Here is a 19,219-nt window from a genome sequence, read left to right on the forward strand (position 1 = left end):
TACCTGAAATCTCCAGCATTGCATTGCACTTCTCTGATTCTCCTTATTTGTTTGTTTTTGTACCAGGGATTGAACCCAGGGGCACTTAATCACTAAGCCACATTTTAATTTTTTAATTTTGAGACAGGGTCTCACTAAATCGCTTAGGGCGTCACTAAGTTGCTGATGCTGGGCTTTTTTTATCTTTTATTTGTAGATGAACACAACATCTCTATTCTGCTTATTTAGTTTTCTATGTGGTGCTGAGGATAGAACCCAGGGCCTCATGCATGCTAGGCAAGCGCTCTACCACTGAGCCACAACCCCAGCCCGCTGAGGCTGGTTTTGAACTCGCAATCCTCCTGCTTCAGCCTCACAAGCCATTGGAATAAGAGGCATAAGCCACCTTACCCTTTGAAACGGGAATAATTTTAATGCGGCACTGTCCTATTTATCTTGAGAGACTGTGAGGGTGATCATTAGCGACCATGGGTGTGGAAGTGAGGGCGTCACGAGCGCTTTTCCCGCTGTGATGATGAATTCAGATGGCCATTCTGTCCCTGCTGCTGTGGGATCCTAGGCAAGTCCCAGTTGGCCTCAGTTCTCCTCACCTGGAAAATGGTATTCTGTATTATGGCGTTGCTCTAAGAGTGAAATGGAATGACATGGGAAATGAGCTTAGTGGCCTCAGTGCCTGACACTTCGCGAGCGCTTACTAAATGTTAACTGAGAATCGTTTAATGGTTTTCTTAATTAAAGCTCTATTATTATGAAGATTGTTGAATTCTTCTATGTTCTTCCCCCTCTAAAACGCCAGAGGGCGACATAGACAGCGGGACCCCCAGTCACTACACACCTGACGCAGCGCCTTCGTCGGCCACGCGGTGGCGCTAAGCCCCTGAATGTCTGTTTTCCCGCAGGTTTCGGGGAGCAGAGTTGACCCGGGAGAAGATGCGGGTAGAGGGGAGTCCTGGAAGACGAGGAGCCCTGATCGAAGGACCTGGGATCCCTGGGCTGAGTAGTTCAGGACACAGTAGGATCAGTGGACAATGAATGGTTCCTGCGGCCTTTATGAAAATGAGGGCTCCCCTTCCTCCCAGTCGGGTCTGCATCTTTCCCCGGGCGGGGGAAGGTCGGGCGTGGGGGGGGCGCTCCTCTGCTTGCTGCAGCTCATTCATCCGCGGCGCGGCACGCCGTTGCCATGGAGATGTGATGCAGACCGGGGGCGGGGGGAGGGAGGCCCCGGGTGACGTCCGCACTCCTCGCAGCTCGTCTCCCGCGGCCTCCCAGTTCTTGCCTATTTTGGAAGAGAGCCGCAGCCCTTCTGCTGATGCGTGCGCGCTGGCGCCTTTTTAAGGCAACTGGCGGAGTGGTGGCTCCGCCAGAGCCCGAGAGCTGCCCCCGCCCCCGGCCGCGAGCTCGGGCAGGCGGGCCGGGAAGACCCCGGCGCCATCTCCCCCCACCCCCATCCTAGCGCCCTCCACCACTATGGGGACATTCCACCAAGGAGTGAGGAGGTCCTGCCCTTGCCCCTCGCCCTACCCCACCTCCCAAACAGGGGAGACTCCTGTAGGAACCTTGGAAGGACACAAGATGCCAGGCCTAGCGCGCTTGGGGATCCTCTGGACAAGGCCACAGTGACATCGCCAGGTGAGGATTTTGCTGCCCTCTGGGCATCCCTTCAGCTTCCAGCCTTAGTCTTTTTCTCTTTGGACTCAGTCTAGAGACAGATTAGGATCTCAGGAAGGCTCAGTCCTCTTGTTAAACTGAAAGGGAAACTGAGGCTTAGAGGTTAGTGATTGACCAGGGTCAGGGGCCAGAGCCGATGGGCCAAACAGCTCTGCCCAGCCCTGGCTGCCTCTTCCTCCCCCGCACAGCACAGATCCTAAGTGGGCGCCCTGGATCAATGATCACCCTGGACAAGCTTTTGGATCCCTCGGACTCCATGATCAACCATCCAAGTCGCTGCTTACAAATGTCTGCTTCCATTGAAGGTTTCCTGTAGTCATCAGCTTTCTGGAACTTTCTGAAATCAAACTTTTCTCAGATTGCTGGCAAGTGCTGGTTGACTTCGGAATGGAGATGTGGCCTGCCGAGCACTGGCAGGGCTCCCCAGAGCTATGTGGACCCAGGCCCTGGGACCCCCTGCCCGTTCCTGATGGCATCTGTACTCTCCCTCCAGCACCTGAGGAGGTGTTTGACAGGGACCCACCGAAGACAGCGTGAAATGCTTGACAATTCCCAAGGAGCCGTGGAGGCTCCAGAAACTTCCAGGCCCCACTCTGCCACTCTGGTCCAGTATTGGGACCCAGAAGTGGTTCAGATCCAGCCCAGCACTTGTGGGCTCCAAGTTTAGCAAAGGAGAGAGTTTCATGCTCTGGAACAGTTTGCCTTGGAGTCTTGAATGGCACTTCCAGGGAGGGCACAGACCTCAATGCACAGAAGGGGAAACTGAGGCAGCCCTCAGAAAGACACGATTTGCCAAGGTCACAGGGCAAATCATTGTGTTTTTTTTCCTGAGGCTAGGACCCACAACTTTGCATTCTGGCCCCAGGCTCTTTTTCTGAACTTTAACCCCAGAGGCCAGCCTTTGAGACATGTGCAAGGTCACCACATTATGAGCCAAAGACCTGGTTCAGAATCCACCTCCCCCAAGTATGACTGTGTCACTTGGGTCACTTCACTGTCTGCACTAGGCCTCTGTACCCCAAGACAGATGGCCTCTAAAAAGCCCTGGCTCTATTTGTGAGTCTGGGATTCTCTGAAATTGGGTGTTCGGACCCGGCTGTGCGGTCTCTCAGTGGCTGGCTATAGGTCACTGCCGAGGGGGTTTTCTCCCACCACTGACGCTAAGAAATGCTGGAGATGATGGTTACTTCAGCCACAGGCTGTGCGGACCACTCTGAGGATGACCTGGGGGTCAGCTTTGCACACTTCGAACCCCATCGGACCCCTCCAATGGTGAGTCCCCTGACGAACTTGGCACCAAACTGTGTGAATGGCCCTAGATAGGTTGGGTTTAAAGAATGGAAAAGCAGGTCAGTTTTGTACTTGCTGCCTCCCAGTCTATGCGGGCCCGATCTCCAGGGACCTGAGGTGAGCCTGCTCATCCAGTGCTCAGAACTTGGTCCTCTGGGAGACTGCAGACCCCAGGGGACATGGGCTCATGCCCATCTGAAACTGGGTCTCAGGGTTGGAGCATTCCCTTTCCAGATCCTGAAGGTGCTGGGCTAGGTGGGACCTGGCTCAGAGATTCCCAGAGTGACAGAGTGGAACCCCCGTCCATTTTGCAAATAGGGAAATGGAGGTCCAGAGAACAGGGGGGCTTGCATGACCCCCAGAGGACTGGTGGCAAAACGAGGACCAGAATCCATGTCTCCTGATCCTCCTGTCCAGAACCGTTCCTCTGCATCGGACACAATCTGCTGACATCCACGCTGAGCTCACCTCCTCTTTTTCCCAGAGCTTTGAATCCTTGGCAGAGGGCGCCTCTGCCCACCCCTGTCAGGTCTGGGCGATCAGGAGCTTTCCCTTCAACCAGATGGTTCTTTCCTCCAAAGCTTCCCGGTGTCCCCTCCCCGCCTACCCGGTGCTCATTCCTTCCTGGTTCCAGAAACTGCTCCGTCAACAGGCCACTGCTGCTCTTCCCTTTTTGCTGTAGTTCAGCCAGCTCTGCAGTTCTGGCACTCTCAGGGTGCAGATCCTCATCCTCCCTTGATTGGGGTCTCTCCTTGATTGCTCCTAGGGCTCCCCTCCTGCCTGTGGCCCAGGCCTACTCTTCACCTCTGATCCTCTGACCCTTATTCCCCATCCGTCTTTCCTGGGGTCCCCTGGACCATGCCCTGCAGACACCCTCCATGCTGGCCTAGGGCCAGTGGAAATAAGCAGCCCACACCTCAGAGGGGTGCTGTGAGGTTTATGGAGTTGATACCTGCACCAGGTAAATAAGGCGCAGGAACATGCTGCGATGGTGAGTGCTCACCACTCACCAGGTGCGTTCAGGTGATTTCATGGAAAGTCTTGAAGCTGGAGCCTGTGGCAGCCCAGGCAGCTGTGGATAGAAGTGGAGAGAGGAGAAGCAGCTGGAGGGGCTTTTGGTATTGGGCAGCAGTAGCCGGGATCCTGTGGGTTTCACCTGGGGGAGAGCATGTTCAGGTTGGCTTCTAGAAAACTAGCCAGGGGGCTCAGTTGCTGAATCCTGAAGGGTGTGTTGGGGCTGAGCTGATTCTCCATCCCTGGACTTGGGGAGCACTATGGGGGGGCACTGATGCCTAGGGAGGGGTGCACTGAAGCCCAGGCCCAAGCCCTCAGGGTCACTTACTCTGTGTCCTTTGGCTTTCCCAGGACCCCACTGTCATCTCTGTCCTTTCTGCTGCAGCCCCCAGCGGGACCTACTCCATGTAGTTATCTCAGACCAAGCCCGGGACAGTGTGGCGAGGGCCGGCAGGTGCCAGCCCCTGCACCACTCTTGCTGAACCAGTCCAGGTTGGCTCTGCAGAATCTTGCTCAGAACCACATTTTTCAAGTTAACATCATAACAATTCACGTTCCATCATCCAACACATGTTTTGCTCCTTTTATATACATCAGGCTGTTCTCTAAGTGAGCTCACTGACTTCCTGCATCAAGCCTCGATGCCAGTGCCATTGTTCTCCTCACATCCCTGCTGAACAGGTGGTAAACTGAGACATAAGAGGTTTAGTCACTTAGTTAAGTGTCACAAACACTCAGCCCAGAGCCTGGTGCAGCCTCTGCCCCTTCTGCCTTGGGTCTCTCAGCCAGCCTCTCCTCTCCACATAGACCATATCAACCCCTACTGCCTTCTGATGGCCCTTCAGATAGCCAAAGATGCCAACCCACCCTCTTAAGGTCCTCTCTTCTCTGAAATAAATATCTGCAGTCTTCCATCTTTTAGACTTTTTTTAAAAAAAAAATAAATATTTATGTGCTTCTTGCTTCATGCCGGGGAGTTGATGGTGAGCAGAGCAGACCATTCCCTCCAGGTGGCTACAGAAGATCAACTCACCTCTGGAAAACAGTGCAAAGTTACTATGGCAACAAGAGCTGGTAGAGGTGCTGGATGCCTAGGAACCTGTGACTGAGGATTTGGCTTAGGAAAATCAGGGAAGGCTTTCTGGAGGAGGTGATGTTTGAGGTGAGACATCAGGAAAATGAGATGAACCAGGCCCAGGGGATGGCAAATGCCACCCCCACAGAGGGCAGAGAATATGCAAAGACAACTCGTGGAGGGCAGCAGGGCAGCAGGGCCCAGGCTGGAAGAAACTGCCTGGAAGAAACTGGAGACACAGATATGGCAGGCTGCAGACCTGGGGGAGGTCTGGGTCCCTCCTCAAAGGGCCTGGCTGTGCCTCTGCTCAAGGCTGGGCCTGAGCCACTTCATCACAGTACCGTCCCAGCACAGCTGGAGCCAAACCTGGTCCAGACAGGGCCTGCCCTCTGTGAACACACCCTTGACCTCCTTTGTGGCTGCCTGTCACTGTAGAGAGCCTTTTTCATGAGGCTGCACTCCCGCTCCCTCCCACCAAGCCCCCTGCCCAGCACAGCCTGGTCAGCCAGACACTCGCCCCCAGCAACTTGGCTCAAACATCTCCCACATGGCCCCCCCAGACACCTTGCACACCTGCTTCACAGCAGTCTCCCCTTGAAGGTGAGATGGGGTCCGCTCTCCCTCACCAGCTTGGAGGCTCCATCAGCTCCAGGCCAGGCCCGTTTCACCTTGTCGCATCACCACAGAGGCTGCCCCCACTCAGCCCCCAGGGAGCATCTGTGACCTCCTCACCGGGCCCCTGCTCCATACCCGGCCAGTGCCAGGTGCTGGGGATATGGAAAGCAGCCGTAGATGCTGGTGGGGAGACAGTCAGGTGAACAGGGGACGACACTGCAGCATGTAGGAGGCGTGGGGTCCCTGCTGTGAACTCGTAAAGTGGCTTGGGTTTTGTTCTTGTTTTTGAGGGCCCATCTTCCTTCTCTTCTGGGCACAGGTGCTGCTCCTCCCCCTCCCGCGTCCTCCCCTCTCAGCCTTGCCCGAAGGTCAGCATCTTTCCCCACTGGGCTCCACTTACCCCCTGCCACCCTTTGTATGGCTCCAGGTCCCTCATGGTCCCCGCTCAGCCTGCTCCGGGTCCCTGACCATTTCAATGCGTGTTTGCAGCACCCTCCCTCTTCACACGAGATTTGTTGATTTCATAACCATAAATAGATAAAATGTTCTGAATGCTTCCTTCCATGTGCTAGTAGGATTGAGGGAGTGATAGCATCATGAAAAGGCCTTAGGAGAAAGAAAACAGCCTGCGGGAGGCGCTGGAGACAGCGCAGCCACCAGAGAACCAGCTCCACAGGAGGTTTATGTTTTCCCTTCATAGACATGGGGCCTGGGGAGTGGGCTAGAAAATCTGTCAGAAGACCTTTGCAAGGATTCAAATCCACCAATTCAAAAGAAAAATCTAATAAGACTGATCCAGTTAAAGATAAAACAGAAAAAAGGAGAAGTGGGGAAACCTGGCTTCTAATTCTGGATCTATCTCCTTCTAGCTGTGTGACTCTGGACAAGTTATTTGACCTCTCTGAGCAGGTGTGTGGAGATTCTTCCCCTGGGTTAGTTTAGAGGCTTCAGAAGGCCTGGGATCCCACACTGCTGTCATTTTCCTTTCTGACAATAACTTGATCACCAATGTGGGATAAATCTCTCTTCCCGAAATGCAGTCCTGAGGGCTGGAGTTGGGACAGGGTGGAATGCAGTACCCTGCCTCTTCAATACCAGCTCCAATTCATGTTGCCATGGGAACAGATGGGGAGCACCACTCCAGCCTGGGGAAGCCTCATCTGTACACCCACAAAGCGGGCTAGGCATTGATGGGAGCCTATCCCACAGGGCTTCCCAACCTCTCCTCCCGTAACATGTACATAAGGAGCATTACTTCTCCAGGAACTTGGAAGAGTAAAGGGAGAGGAAATGATGGTTTGGTAAGCTCTGGGTTCAGAGAGTTTTCTGGGTGAGAAAGAGGGAGAGAAAAAGTGGAGATCTTCTTGGGTGAGCTCACCTTCTACTCTAAGGATGGCCAACTTTTTCTGTAATGAGTCATATAGTAAATATTTGGGGCTTTGGGGGCGTATGGTCTGTGTTGCAGCTACTCAGCCCCGCCATTGTGGTGTGAAAACAGCCATAGACAATAGGCAAATGAATGGATGTGACTGTGTTCCAACAAACCTTTATTGACAAAAAGACCAAATGGGTCAATCTGGCATGTGGGCCATAGTGTCTAGGCTCCTGGTGTTCCACAGGGTGCAAGAGAATAAGCCTGGGTTGGGAAGTAGGAGCTGGGCTTAAGGTGCAGCATTGCCAGTGCCTGCTGTGTGACTTTGATTAAGTCATCATCCACCTCTGATCCCTACTTTTATCATCTCTCAAATTAGCATCGTAATATGAGTTGGATTGGTCATGAGAGGCTGTCTAACAGATCAGTGACACTCTAATAAGAGTTTTCTTCCCTCTCCTCCATCACTTTGAGTAGAGTTGCACTCGTTGCCCACTGCACCCCCACCTGGCCATGCCCTTGCCTGTGAGGGTGGTGGCAGCCTGACAGAGGGGGAGGTGTCTCTCACCAGAGTCAGATTCCTAGTCTTCCTTCCCAACCCCCAGCCCCGAGTGGCCCCATTTCTGCAGCAAGTCTAGCACAGGAAGAAATGAGGAATCCCTTCTCTCCATCTCCCAGCCATTTGGCAGGAGGCGAAGGTTCACTTGAAGGAGCGATGTGGCTGCAGTGGCTGGTAGCCAGGGCTTGGAGAAGGCCTCTGAGATTCAGGCTGGGACTGGAGTTAGGAGAGATGAGCTTCTGTGCTCCCCTAGAACATTCCTCTATGGCCCCAGTTTCCCTGGGGTCAAATTAAACAGCCACAGCTGGAATCTAGGGAAGGGTACCGCCAGTGGCCTGGCGGATCTTGAGCTTGTCCACCTGTCTGTCCTGGTGCTGGCCTCCTTGCTCATCTTTTCATCCTCCCTGAAGCCCATCAAGTGATTCATTCATGTCCCTTCTCTCACTTTCTGTTCCTCTTCTCCCCCTTCTTGTCTTCCCTTCATCCTTTCTTTTCTTTCTCATGGACATATTTATCCAGAAAAAGACAAGATATATGCAGACAGCCCTCTGTCAAGATCTTTGCCCCAAATCTTCAGAAAACTGCCCAGGAGTCCCCATGCTCTCCCGAAGAACCAGATTTCCCATCCACCTTCCAACTCCTTCCCAGGAGTCATTCTCCTGGAAATCTCTGGAAATGGTACACCTCTTCTGTAATAGAGGTTGAGGTGTGATGTCCCCCTAGGTTCCCAATAAAGCTATGCAAGACAGAAGCAAGGAATCCTGTGGCCTGTTCTTGCTATAAAAAGGCCTTTTTCGGAAAAAATAATAAAGAAAGGAATCAGCCAATCCCTCCTCGATGCCATCACCTCTTCTTGGTGATTTTTCGGGGAAGGAGTGGGCGGGTTGCCATGGCAACAGATGCGAGCTCTGCTCAGTAAGGAAGGGACCTTGATATTTTTTTCTCTCATTCTCTCAGTTGTGTGTCTGTGTGTGTGTGTCTCTGTGTGTGTATGTGCGTGCTACACATGACTGTGCCCACACCAGGAATTTTTTTTAAGAACTAAAGAAAGCCCTTCTCTTCTCTCAGCTCCCCAAATATGGAGTGATGGAAAACCACTTACTCCTGCAGGCCAGGAAGGATCAGGATGGTTCCAGAGAAAGGGGAGTGTTCACGTGGGGCTGCCTTCCTCCATGTTTTTACTAGAAACTGCCTGTGACAAAGAGACCTTTGCACATGGTTGGGGGCTAAGGACTGGAAAGAAGGGAAGATGCTGGGTGGGGAGAAGAGAGCAAAGGATAAATGGTGCAAGAGACCAACAAGGGACATCAGAGAGAGCAACCAAGGTATACTGAGCCTAGGGATGCATGCAAGTCCACACACACCCTCAGATGCTGAGAGAGGGGACAGAGCAGACTCAGAGAGGGACACAAACACACACGGAGACACATAGGAAACTGTAAAAATAAATATACACAGGCACAAACATAGAACTACAAGCAATATAGGAAGGTGGAGAGTTTTTGAAAAGATGCACATCGATGCAAGCCTAGGAAAATACACAGATAGACACACAGCTACAAAGACACATGCATACACATAGATACAGACCTACAGACATGTTTGGACAGACAAGTTCAGATGCAGACACACAGGGATGTACAGTCTCAATCTAGTGAGCAAACATTCATTCATATTCTCTCTCTCTCTCTCTCTCTCTCTCTCTCTCTCTCTCTCTCACACACACACACACACACACACACACACTCCCTTTCTTAAATTGCCCAAGCATCCTCCAGTAATAGTGCATAACTGGGGTTGCTGGTGCTCATCCAGTAGGTTTGGCTAGGAGGCTTCTGCTCCCCCTCCCCCATTCTTTCTACATATTCACCCGAAGCCCCTCTCCCAATTCACTCCCTTGCCCACTTTCCAATAGCCCATGGGCTGTGATGCCCCCTCACAGGCTCCCAATTCTTAGTCTGCTCTGCTGCTGCTGCTGCTGCCTGCCGCTTGGGGGGAGAGTGGGTGACTCAGCCAGGCCAGGATGACTCACACTGACAGTATTTTTAGCAGCGGCCAGGAGCTCTCTAGCGTGCCAGCCGCCCCCCTCCTCCTGCTTGCTATTTCTGAACCGTCACTGGTGATATAAATAGCTCCTCTCCCACGGCCTGAAGCTGCTGCCAAGCTATTTTTGGTTCTGCACAGTTAAAAATAGTTTCACGGAGGTGGGAGGCAAGAGGAGTGGGAGCTGGCCTAGGGAGCGGAGACATCCAGAGCTTCTCAACTTGAATCAGAGTGGGCGAACTAGGATGAGCCCTCCTCCGCCCCCTCCCGTGTCCCTTTCTAGACCCTTCTTGCTTTCTAAAGCGCTTTCTCTCCAGTCCATTCTCCTGGAAAAATCCAAGGACTCCAAGCCCAATTCTCCTCCCTTGTTTACTCAACTCCCAATCTTGGCCCTTAGAGACCCCCACCCATTTATTCTCATAGAAGAAGGGGAATCTTGGCCCTTAGAGACCCCCACCCATTTATTCTCATAGAAGAAGGGGTCAGCTAAAGGGGGCTTCACCCTGAGGCCTGTGTGGACGCGAGCCCTGCTTCGCTGTTCCAGGTGGCCATAATCTGACTCGTGTGGCAATGCTTTCAGCACCGTGGACAGCGGTCAGGGCACCGTTCTTTCCTTGTGAATCTGCTCCTCCAACTGCTGCAGACTAGCTGGACCCAGTCAACAGACAGACCCCTCTTGTTACGGAGGGGCGCCACGAATGTCTCCCAGCCAGGACCTAAAACAACAGTAGGTGAAGAAAACAGGAGGCCTGCCCTGGGTTTTCATATGGAAAGGGAGTCCAAAGATAAGGGGAACAGAAGCTGGAGTGAGGGGTGAGTGGGGACATTGGTAGTTAGAGATGAAAAATGCAACCGAGACACACGACCTGAAGGGACCACCTCTCCCTCATTCAGGACCACAGAGTTGGAGACAGACTCATGCACACCATTCCCCCATCTCAATTGTGCCACGGACCCTAGGATGGTTTGTGTGATGGCCCAATCTCTGCCAAAATAGCACAAGACCATCAGGACAGGGTCTCCACAGCCACAGACCCCTCTTCTATGACATCCTTATCCTCAGTTGCCTCTTCTTCCTCCCATGCTGCCTGTCTTGCTACCACCCATTTCGATGAGGACTGGGAGTTTCTTGACCCCAAACATTTTTTCTTGGTGTCAAAGTTTATATTCACCCTTCCTGTGTGACTCTCTACAATCAGGCCAACCCCTCTCCCTCAATTTTTATGTGGTTTCATTTCCAGTATTCCATATACCCCCCTTCTCCCCCAAATAACTTTTCAGATTAAAATGTCTTCTAGACCACTCCCTGTTCCCTTTATGAGATCCTGGGGTAAGAGGCAACCTATTTCCCCTGTGGACAGCAGTCATGTGGGGCGAATAGAGAAAGAAGATAGTAGGGATATAAAGCAAAGAAAGGCCACACGACGTGGACACGACCTGACAACGAAAAAAAGACAGACGTGATGGAACAGAAGGGGAACCTTAGGGGGCTAGGGGGCGCATAAACCTAGGACAGGCTACCTAGCATGCAATAAGATTTTAAAAACTGAGGGTTGGGGGTGGAGAGTTGAAGATGGAGAGACAGCAAGGAATCTTAGAGCTGAAGCTGGGGAGAGGGTTGCAGGGAGGCGTGGAGGAGAGCCCAGCCGAGTTTAAGGGTCCCTGGTAGGTGCCGCAGTCGCGCAGGACCCAGTGCGGCCCCCTCACTTCCCCGCAGCCTCCCCCTCTTCCCTGCCGGAGCAGCAGGGGGGAGCTCGCGGAGCTGCGCGGAGGCCGCCAGGCCCCGCCCGCCGCGGCGGCTGCGGCAGAGGATTCCTGTCCTAATATGGAGCTGGGATTCCCCCGGCCCCGCCCCCGCCCCCGGCCCGCGGGAGCGATCGAGGCTCCCTGAGGGCGGGGTAACCGCTCGCTTTGGGGGCCGGGAATGCGGCGGGGGGTTGGGGAGGCCCCTGGGTGAAGACCGCACTGTGCCCTGGGTCCCTGCCTCAGTTTCCCCCCCATCAGCGACTAAGGTTAATTGATCGACAGAGAAACGAAGATTCATTGCAGACTGCAGCGTTGGTATTTCTAGTCTCGGCTGTGGGAAAATAGGACCAAGGCCGGACTCCACTGGCGCCTTTCCCACAGGACCCCCACCTTTCCATCCCATCCTAGGGACTTAGACCCCCATGTAACTACCCCTGATAAATCGCCAAGGCGGAGGCTTGGGAAGGGGAAGGGAATATTAGTATATTAGTTCTTTGAAAATGGACAAGGGAATCCCAGACTGAATAGACCCCAGGAAGGAATCCCAGGTGTGACCTATCCCCCAAAGGCCAGGGAAAGTCCGTGCCCTCCCACTTGTATGACCTTGACCTTTGCCTGGCAAATGAGGAGGGGGATTTGCCAATGACCCCGTTCCTCCCCATTCCCTTATCTCCTTAAAATTCGCTGTCGGCATCAGCCCCTTCTTGCCCTATGCGCTCTCTTGCAGGGGTCTTCAGACGGCCCTGTCCTGTGCCCTGTCCCTTCCCCCAACACACTGGGAAACCTGAGTCCCCACACCCCCGTTTCAGGCTTTTCTAAGGCAGCGCCAGGCTCTGCTCAGCTCCCGCCAGCCGCGGCCCCCTCCGCAGCCTGTCTTCTCCCCCTTCTCCCGGCCCCCCTCCCGCTCTTGTTCAACGTCATGGGATGACGTTGGAAGCCGGGGAGGGAGGAGGAGCGCCCCCCCTCCCCAGTTAGCGGCTCCCGCTGCAGCTTGCTTAGCCCAGCCTCCCGCTTTCCCGCCCCCCCCCCCGTCTCTAAAACGAGCCCCCCACGCCTGGCAGGAGCTATATAAGGCGGAACGAGGCAGGCGAGGGGGGCAGCGCAGCCGAGCGGAGCCCAGGAGAGGAGAGAGAGAGCGAGAGCCGGAGCGAGAGACTGGGAAGCAAGGAGGAGGAAGCCGCCGGTGCGTCGGGACAGGAACGCAGGTGTTCGGAGCGCCGGAGCTGGAGCTCCACAGCCGGCAGTCATGTACCGCTCCACCAAGGGCGCCTCCAAGGCGCGCCGCGACCAGATCAACGCCGAGATCCGGAATCTCAAGGAGCTGCTACCGCTGGCCGAAGCGGACAAGGTCCGGCTGTCCTACCTGCACATTATGAGTCTTGCCTGCATCTACACTCGCAAGGGTGTCTTCTTCGCTGGAGGTGAGCAATCTGGGGCTAGCTATGGAGACCCAAACTGGCGGGCACCGGGGAGAGTGGATCTGAGGGAACTCGCTGGGACTGCTGCATGTCTAAGGCAGCATGTTGGCGAGCTAAGGAGAGAAGGGACTGGGGGGACTCGGAGGACTCGGGACTTCCTACTTTTCTTCCTGAGCTGTCGTCCAGACCTCACTTTAGTTTGGGATGAGGGTTAGAGAGCCTGAATGGTGTCCCTAGAACCAAATTTAGGGAAGGAGAAGAGCCAGGTCAGAATGGCTGTACTCCCCACCAGCTCAGAGCACCCCGGGAATCCAGTGAGGGAAGCCTGGGAAGTTGCAGGGACGGAGACGCCAAAGCCTAGAGGAAGGGCAGCTGCAGTTTGCCACCCTGAAGGGCTCTACTGATGGCTCTGGGGCGCTGTCCGCGGTGCTGACCGCAACGATTGCATGTGAGGCGCTGTCTGCGGTGCTGAACCCAAGTCCACTTGGGAGCTCTGTCCACGGTGCTGACATCCAGGGCCGCTGAGGCTCAGGGGCCCGCTCAGAAGCGTGAGGGCTCGCTGGCTGGGGAGTTCCAGCAACAGGTCCGCTGGCCAAAAGCTGCGGACAGCGGGTCAACAGGTGTTTGCAGAGGCAGGCTATGAGAAATTCCTCTGGCTTCTCTGAAACTCACCGAGCCTTCCTCACTTCTGCTTTGCGTTCCAGTCTTATCTTGACTCACCATGTCTTCTCATCCCACAGGCACTCCTCTGGCTGGCCCCACAGGGCTTCTCTCAGCTCAAGAGCTTGAAGACATCGTAGCAGCACTGCCTGGATTTCTGCTTGTTTTTACAGCTGAGGGGAAGTTGCTATACCTGTCTGAGAGTGTGAGCGAGCATCTGGGACACTCGATGGTGAGTACTGAGAGTGTCTTCAGCTCAGACTGGGGTGTGAATTATGTACAATGAGCTTTCTACTCCTAAGAAACTGAGAGTTATCGGAGAGGGAGGGATCCTGCACTGGAAGATGCTATGGGCCAAAGATTGTCTCTTGCTGTCTTCACTAATGGTCATCTTTCTTTCTTTCAGGTGGACTTGGTTGCCCAGGGTGACAGTATCTACGACATCATTGACCCGGCTGACCACCTCACTGTGCGTCAGCAACTCACCCTGCCCTCTGCTCTGGACACTGGTAAGAACTGCCTTCTTCCTTCAGTCCAGTCTCCCTCTGCTCCCCTGTTCCACCCCATTGACCATCTTTCTCAGCCACCCACACTCTTAATATTTTTTTTCCTTATCCATCTAGATCGTCTCTTCCGTTGCCACTTCAACACCTCCAAATCTCTTCGGCGCCAGAGCGCAGGCAACAAACTGGTGCTTATTCGAGGCCGATTCCATGCTCACCCACCTGGAGCCTACTGGGCAGGAAATCCTGTGTTCACTGCCTTCTGTGCCCCACTGGAGCCAAGACCCCGCCCTGGCCCTGGCCCTGGCCCTGGCCCTGGCCCTGCCTCACTCTTCCTGGCCATGTTCCAGAGCCGGCATGCTAAAGACCTCGCCCTACTGGACATATCTGAGAGGTAAGCCCAGAGTTCTCAAACCTCAGGAGGAAGGCAGGCCAGAGATGATGGGACCCTAGATTCTGGAGTCAGGGGCAGGGAAGATGGGATTTAGTGGGCAGAGAACCTGGGAGGGAGTGAGATGCATGTGTTCCAAGCAAGGAAAACACAAAGTTGAACTCACCCTTTCCACTTTCCCAGTGTCCTAATCTACCTGGGCTTTGAGCGCAGTGAACTGCTCTGTAAATCATGGTATGGACTGCTGCACCCTGAGGACCTGGCCCATGCTTCTGCTCAACACTACCGCCTATGTGAGTGTCCAGAGAGGCTGGGGACAAGACAGGGAGCTGGGAAAGGAGATAGGAGACCAGACCAATAATGGACTATGGTCAAGGCTGATGTTGGGGAGGTACCAGAGTAAACCTCAGGGTGAAGGGTCAAGGTGAGAATTTAGAACCAAGCTGGGGAACTCTGAGTGTCAAGGTCAAGGTGGGGAGTGAGAGGTGCAGGTTAGGGTAGTCAGAAAAGAAGTTCTTGGGCTCCTTCAATTCAGTGGAGAAATGAGCAAGGTGGGAGTTTAGGTGGTGTCACCTGGTGGGTATCCTAACCCTGCATCTCTTCTTTCTCCCCAGTGGCTGAGAGTGGAGATATTCAGGCAGAGATGGTCGTGAGACTACAGGCCAAGTCTGGAGGCTGGGCGTGGATTTACTGCCTGTTATACTCAGAAGGTCCAGAAGGCCCTATTACTGCCAATAACTACCCAATCAGGTGAGCTGCAAAGACAGGGCCCTGGGGGGCAGCCAAGGTCTGTATGGAAGAGATGCAAATCAGAGAACGGCTCTGGGAATGGACACCAAACCCTTATGGCTGCCTCTTCTCTTCTCCAGTGACTCGGAAGCCTGGAGCCTCCGCCAGCAGCTGAACTCTGAAGATACCCAGGCAGCTTATGTCTTGGGCACCCCGACTATGCTGCCCTCATTTCCTGAGAACATCCTCTCCCAGGAGCAGTGTTCTAACCCACTCTTTACCCCACCCGTGGGGGCTCCCAGAAGCACTGGTTTCCCAAACACTCCCGGACTAGGTGTTGTCTCAGCATCAGAAGAGCTTCCCCGACCACCTAAAGAGCTGGATTTCAGTTACCTGCCATTCCCTTCTGGGCCTGAGCCTTCTCTCCATGCAGAACTGAGCAAAGATCTTGTGTGTACCCCACCCTACACACCCCACCAGCTAGGAGGCTGTGCCTTCCTCTTCAGCCTCCATGAGCCCTTCCAGACCCATCTGCCTGCCCCATCCAGCTCACTCCAAGAACAGCTGACTCCAAGCACTGCAACCTTCTCTGATCAGTTGACACCCAGCAGCGCTACATTCCCAGATCCACTAACCAGCCCACTCCCAGGCCAGTTGACCGAAACCTCAGCCAGAAGCTATGAAGACCAACTGACTCCCTGCACCTCTACCTTCCCAGACCAGCTGCTTCCCAGCACTGCCACCTTCCCAGAGCCCCTGAGCAGCCCTTCCCATGAGCAGCTGACTCCTCCCAGCACAGCATTCCAAGCACCCCTGAACAGCCCCAGCCAAACTTTCCCAGAGCAGCTGAGTCCCAATCCCACCAAGACTTACTTCGCCCAGGAGGGATGCAGTTTTCTCTATGAGAAGTTGCCCCCAAGTCCTAGCAGCCCTGGTAATGGGGACTGCACACTCCTGGCCCTGGCTCAGCTCCGGGGCCCCCTGTCTGTGGACGTCCCCCTGGTGCCTGAAGGCCTGCTCACACCGGAGGCCTCTCCAGTCAAGCAGAGTTTCTTCCACTACTCTGAGAAGGAGCAAAATGAGATTGACCGTCTCATCCAGCAGATCAGCCAGTTGGCTCAGGGCATGGACAGGCCCTTCTCAGCTGAGGCTGGCACTGGGGGACTGGAGCCACTTGGAGGACTGGAGCCCCTGGACTCCAACCTGTCCCTGTCGGGGGCTGGCCCCCCTGTGCTCAGCCTGGACCTGAAACCCTGGAAATGCCAGGAGCTGGACTTTCTGGCTGACCCTGATAACATATTCCTGGAAGAGACGCCCGTGGAAGACATCTTCATGGATCTCTCTACTCCAGACCCCAATGGGGATTGGGATTCAGGGGATCCTGAGGCAGAGGGCCCAGAAGGGGCCCCATCGCCTTGCAACAACCTGTCCCCAGAAGACCACAGCTTCCTGGAGGACCTGGCCACCTATGAAACCGCCTTTGAGACAGGTGTCTCAGCATTCCCCTACGATGGGTTTACTGATGAGTTGCATCAACTCCAGAGCCAAGCTCAAGACAGCTTCCATGAAGGTGAGTGCAGCCCAAAATATCAAGAATACATCCCTGTCCTTCCAGTGAGATTCAGGGTAGGCTTGGGGGAATCCGTTCCCCTCTCTATATATTAATTTTGCTAAAGGTAGCAGTGAGAGTAAGAAAAAAAACATTGAAATATTAATATGTAAGTTTTTGATCAAGTGATGTGGCAGGCAGGGGCTGGGGATTGATGGCTGTAGAATCCTTTGGGAAGGTGTATGCTTCCTAACTCAGAGACACCACACCATTTTACAAGTGAAGACAATCAATGTCCCAGAGTAAAGAAACTGTCCTTAGGGCACATAAACATGGCTGAAAATTGATTCGAGTTCTGTCAATTGAGTTCTATCCCTAAAGGGGATGCCGAACAACAGTTTGTAGAAATTGAGGAAAGAAAGAGGATGAGGCTGAGCCCCTGGCTCCATCATTGTTAGTTCCCTGCTATGGCCCCATCATTTCCAAAACCACAACCATAGTTTCACACCATCTGGACAAATTTCCTCTTGTCTGCTGAGCTTAGATGATTCGGTCATTGAGCCAACATATTTGACACCCATCCTATATACCAACACTGTGCCACACCCTCAACCCTAGGATGCTCTTTTCTAATAGGCCTGACTGACTCTCTCCCTCCCTCCCTCTCTCTCTCTACAGATGGAAGTGGAGGGGAACCAACGTTTTGAATAAGTCTGTGACTTAACGTCGTCAAGTATGGCATATTGTCATCAAGACGTGGAGCCGCTCTCCACCCCCCCGGGACTGTTGGGGGGATTCTGGGGGCCAGAGGGGGATATATCTGATTTCCCAGGCCCTGAGAGATTTGGGGGGGGGGTGGGAGGGCAAGGGAGGGGAGCTTCTTTTTAAACTCAAGAGACTTCGAGCGATCCCAGTTTCCATTTCAATCTGTATTCACTCGTAGTGAGTTTCCTTGAATGCGATTTCAAGCGGAGAATGGGGGAGTCTCACTTCCCCCCGCGCTGCCCCATGGGCCTGGGCCAGTTCTCCACTCCTAGGGGCCAAGCCACCCCTGGGCCTTCGTGGGGGAAAGGCAGGGCCCACCTGGGCCAGCCTGTGCCCTGAGGGGCTCTTGACACCCACGTAGAATTCTCTACACACCAGTAACGGGATTTCAATTCCGATGGACTCCGCCGCCCTGGCGGCCCTTCCTGTGACTTTTGCGCCCCGCGCCTGGGGTGGGGGGTGCGAAGAGACGCTACGTTCCTTTCCGATGGAGGAAGGCAGACCTGCCGTCACACGTGTGCTTGCACGAACGCGTGTACCTGGTGCGGGATCACCCGGCCGCCAGACCGCCTGGGCCTGCCCAGACGGCCACCTCGTGGTGCTGTGGTGACTTTGTAGCCAACTTTATAATAAAGTCCAGTTTGCCTTTTTGGTAATTCCAGTGTCATGACTGCTGTTAAAAAGGAAGCATGGGGAGTGAGAAAGTGGGGGGCTGGGGAAACCTGGGGTCAGGATATAAACTCTGGACCTGCTTGGGCCCTGCATTTCTCCATGTGTGCATACCCCCATGGCCCTCTAATCTGCATGTATCCTGTGGCACCTGCAGTGCCAGGAGCTGGAGCATTGGATGAAGCACACGCCACTCCCTGCCCTTGAGGTGCTTGGTGTCCCATCCTAGAGGATATTGGGTTCTCCTACCTGCTCCAAGCCTAGTGTTCACATAGTGGGAGCCAACAAAGGGCCTGGGATAACCTGGGGATTCAGCCTGGCCTTGGTCCTAGACGTGGTTTTGACACTTTTGAACACGAGTTCTTTCTTCTCCTGGGCTTGTATGTAAAGTGACATCCTTGTGAGACACTGGAAATGACAACCACCTCTGTTATCCTTTCATAGGGCTTTTGTCCGACAAACACCTTTACATCCCTCAGTCACAGCAATAGGTCTTCTTTTCACTGAAAAGAAACCGAGGCTCATAGGCTAAAGGCAATTTGCCCCCACAGTTGCTGAGAGGCGAAGGTGGGCAACATACCCACATCACCCTCATCCCAGCCCTGGGTTTATTTTCTCTGCTTCCAAAGCCAGAGAACCACTGTCTCAAATTATCCCATCCCATGTTTCCCAAGAAGGGCTGGCTTGGACTGGAGCAGGGGCCTTTCCTCCAAGAGCAGGATAAGAGGGTAACCCCTTCCTTTTGTCCCTTCTAGGTCTGTAAGCAGAGGGGAGCAGAACTCAATGGATCAAGAGAAGGAAGTTTCAAACATGCTGTTTTCCTCTAAGCTTGAAGGCCCCAAAGCCACAGGGTATAGCTGGTGAGAGTCAAATGAAAATTAGGAGACAGAAAGACCTGGATTTGGGGCTGGGGGTGTGGCTCAAGCGGTAGCACGTTCGCCTGGCATGCGTGCGGCCCGGGTTCGATCCTCAGCACCACATACCAACGAAGATGTTGTGTCCGCCGAGAACTAAAAAATAAATATTAAAAATTCTTTCTCTCTCTCTCCTCTCTCTCTCTTTAAAAAAATAAAAAAAAAAAGAAAGACCTGGATTCAAATCTCAGCTACACCCATTATTTGCTAAGTGGGTCCCAAACCCCAGTTTCTTCACA

General features: G+C 53.9%; 1 protein-coding gene across 1 annotated transcript; it reads left to right on the forward strand.

Annotated features, from left to right (window-relative positions):
• Window positions 1–1,377: 1,377 nt before the first annotated feature.
• On the forward strand, window positions 1,378–18,829 carry NPAS4 (neuronal PAS domain protein 4; the record flags this gene model as incomplete). The annotated part of the gene is made up of 9 exons (XM_081269413.1): window positions 1,378–2,940; window positions 12,444–12,803; window positions 13,541–13,692; window positions 13,867–13,969; window positions 14,084–14,357; window positions 14,538–14,647; window positions 14,969–15,104; window positions 15,224–16,653; window positions 18,822–18,829. Exons 2-9 carry the CDS (start codon window positions 12,629–12,631, stop codon window positions 18,827–18,829), a joined length of 2,388 nt encoding a protein of 795 aa, XP_081125539.1. The 5' UTR covers window positions 1,378–2,940; window positions 12,444–12,628.
• Between the last annotated feature and the right edge of the window lie 390 nt (window positions 18,830–19,219).

Source organism: Spermophilus citellus, assembly GCF_964194105.1.
Source record: "Spermophilus citellus genome assembly, chromosome: 2".
Lineage (NCBI taxonomy): Eukaryota > Metazoa > Chordata > Mammalia > Rodentia > Sciuridae > Spermophilus > Spermophilus citellus.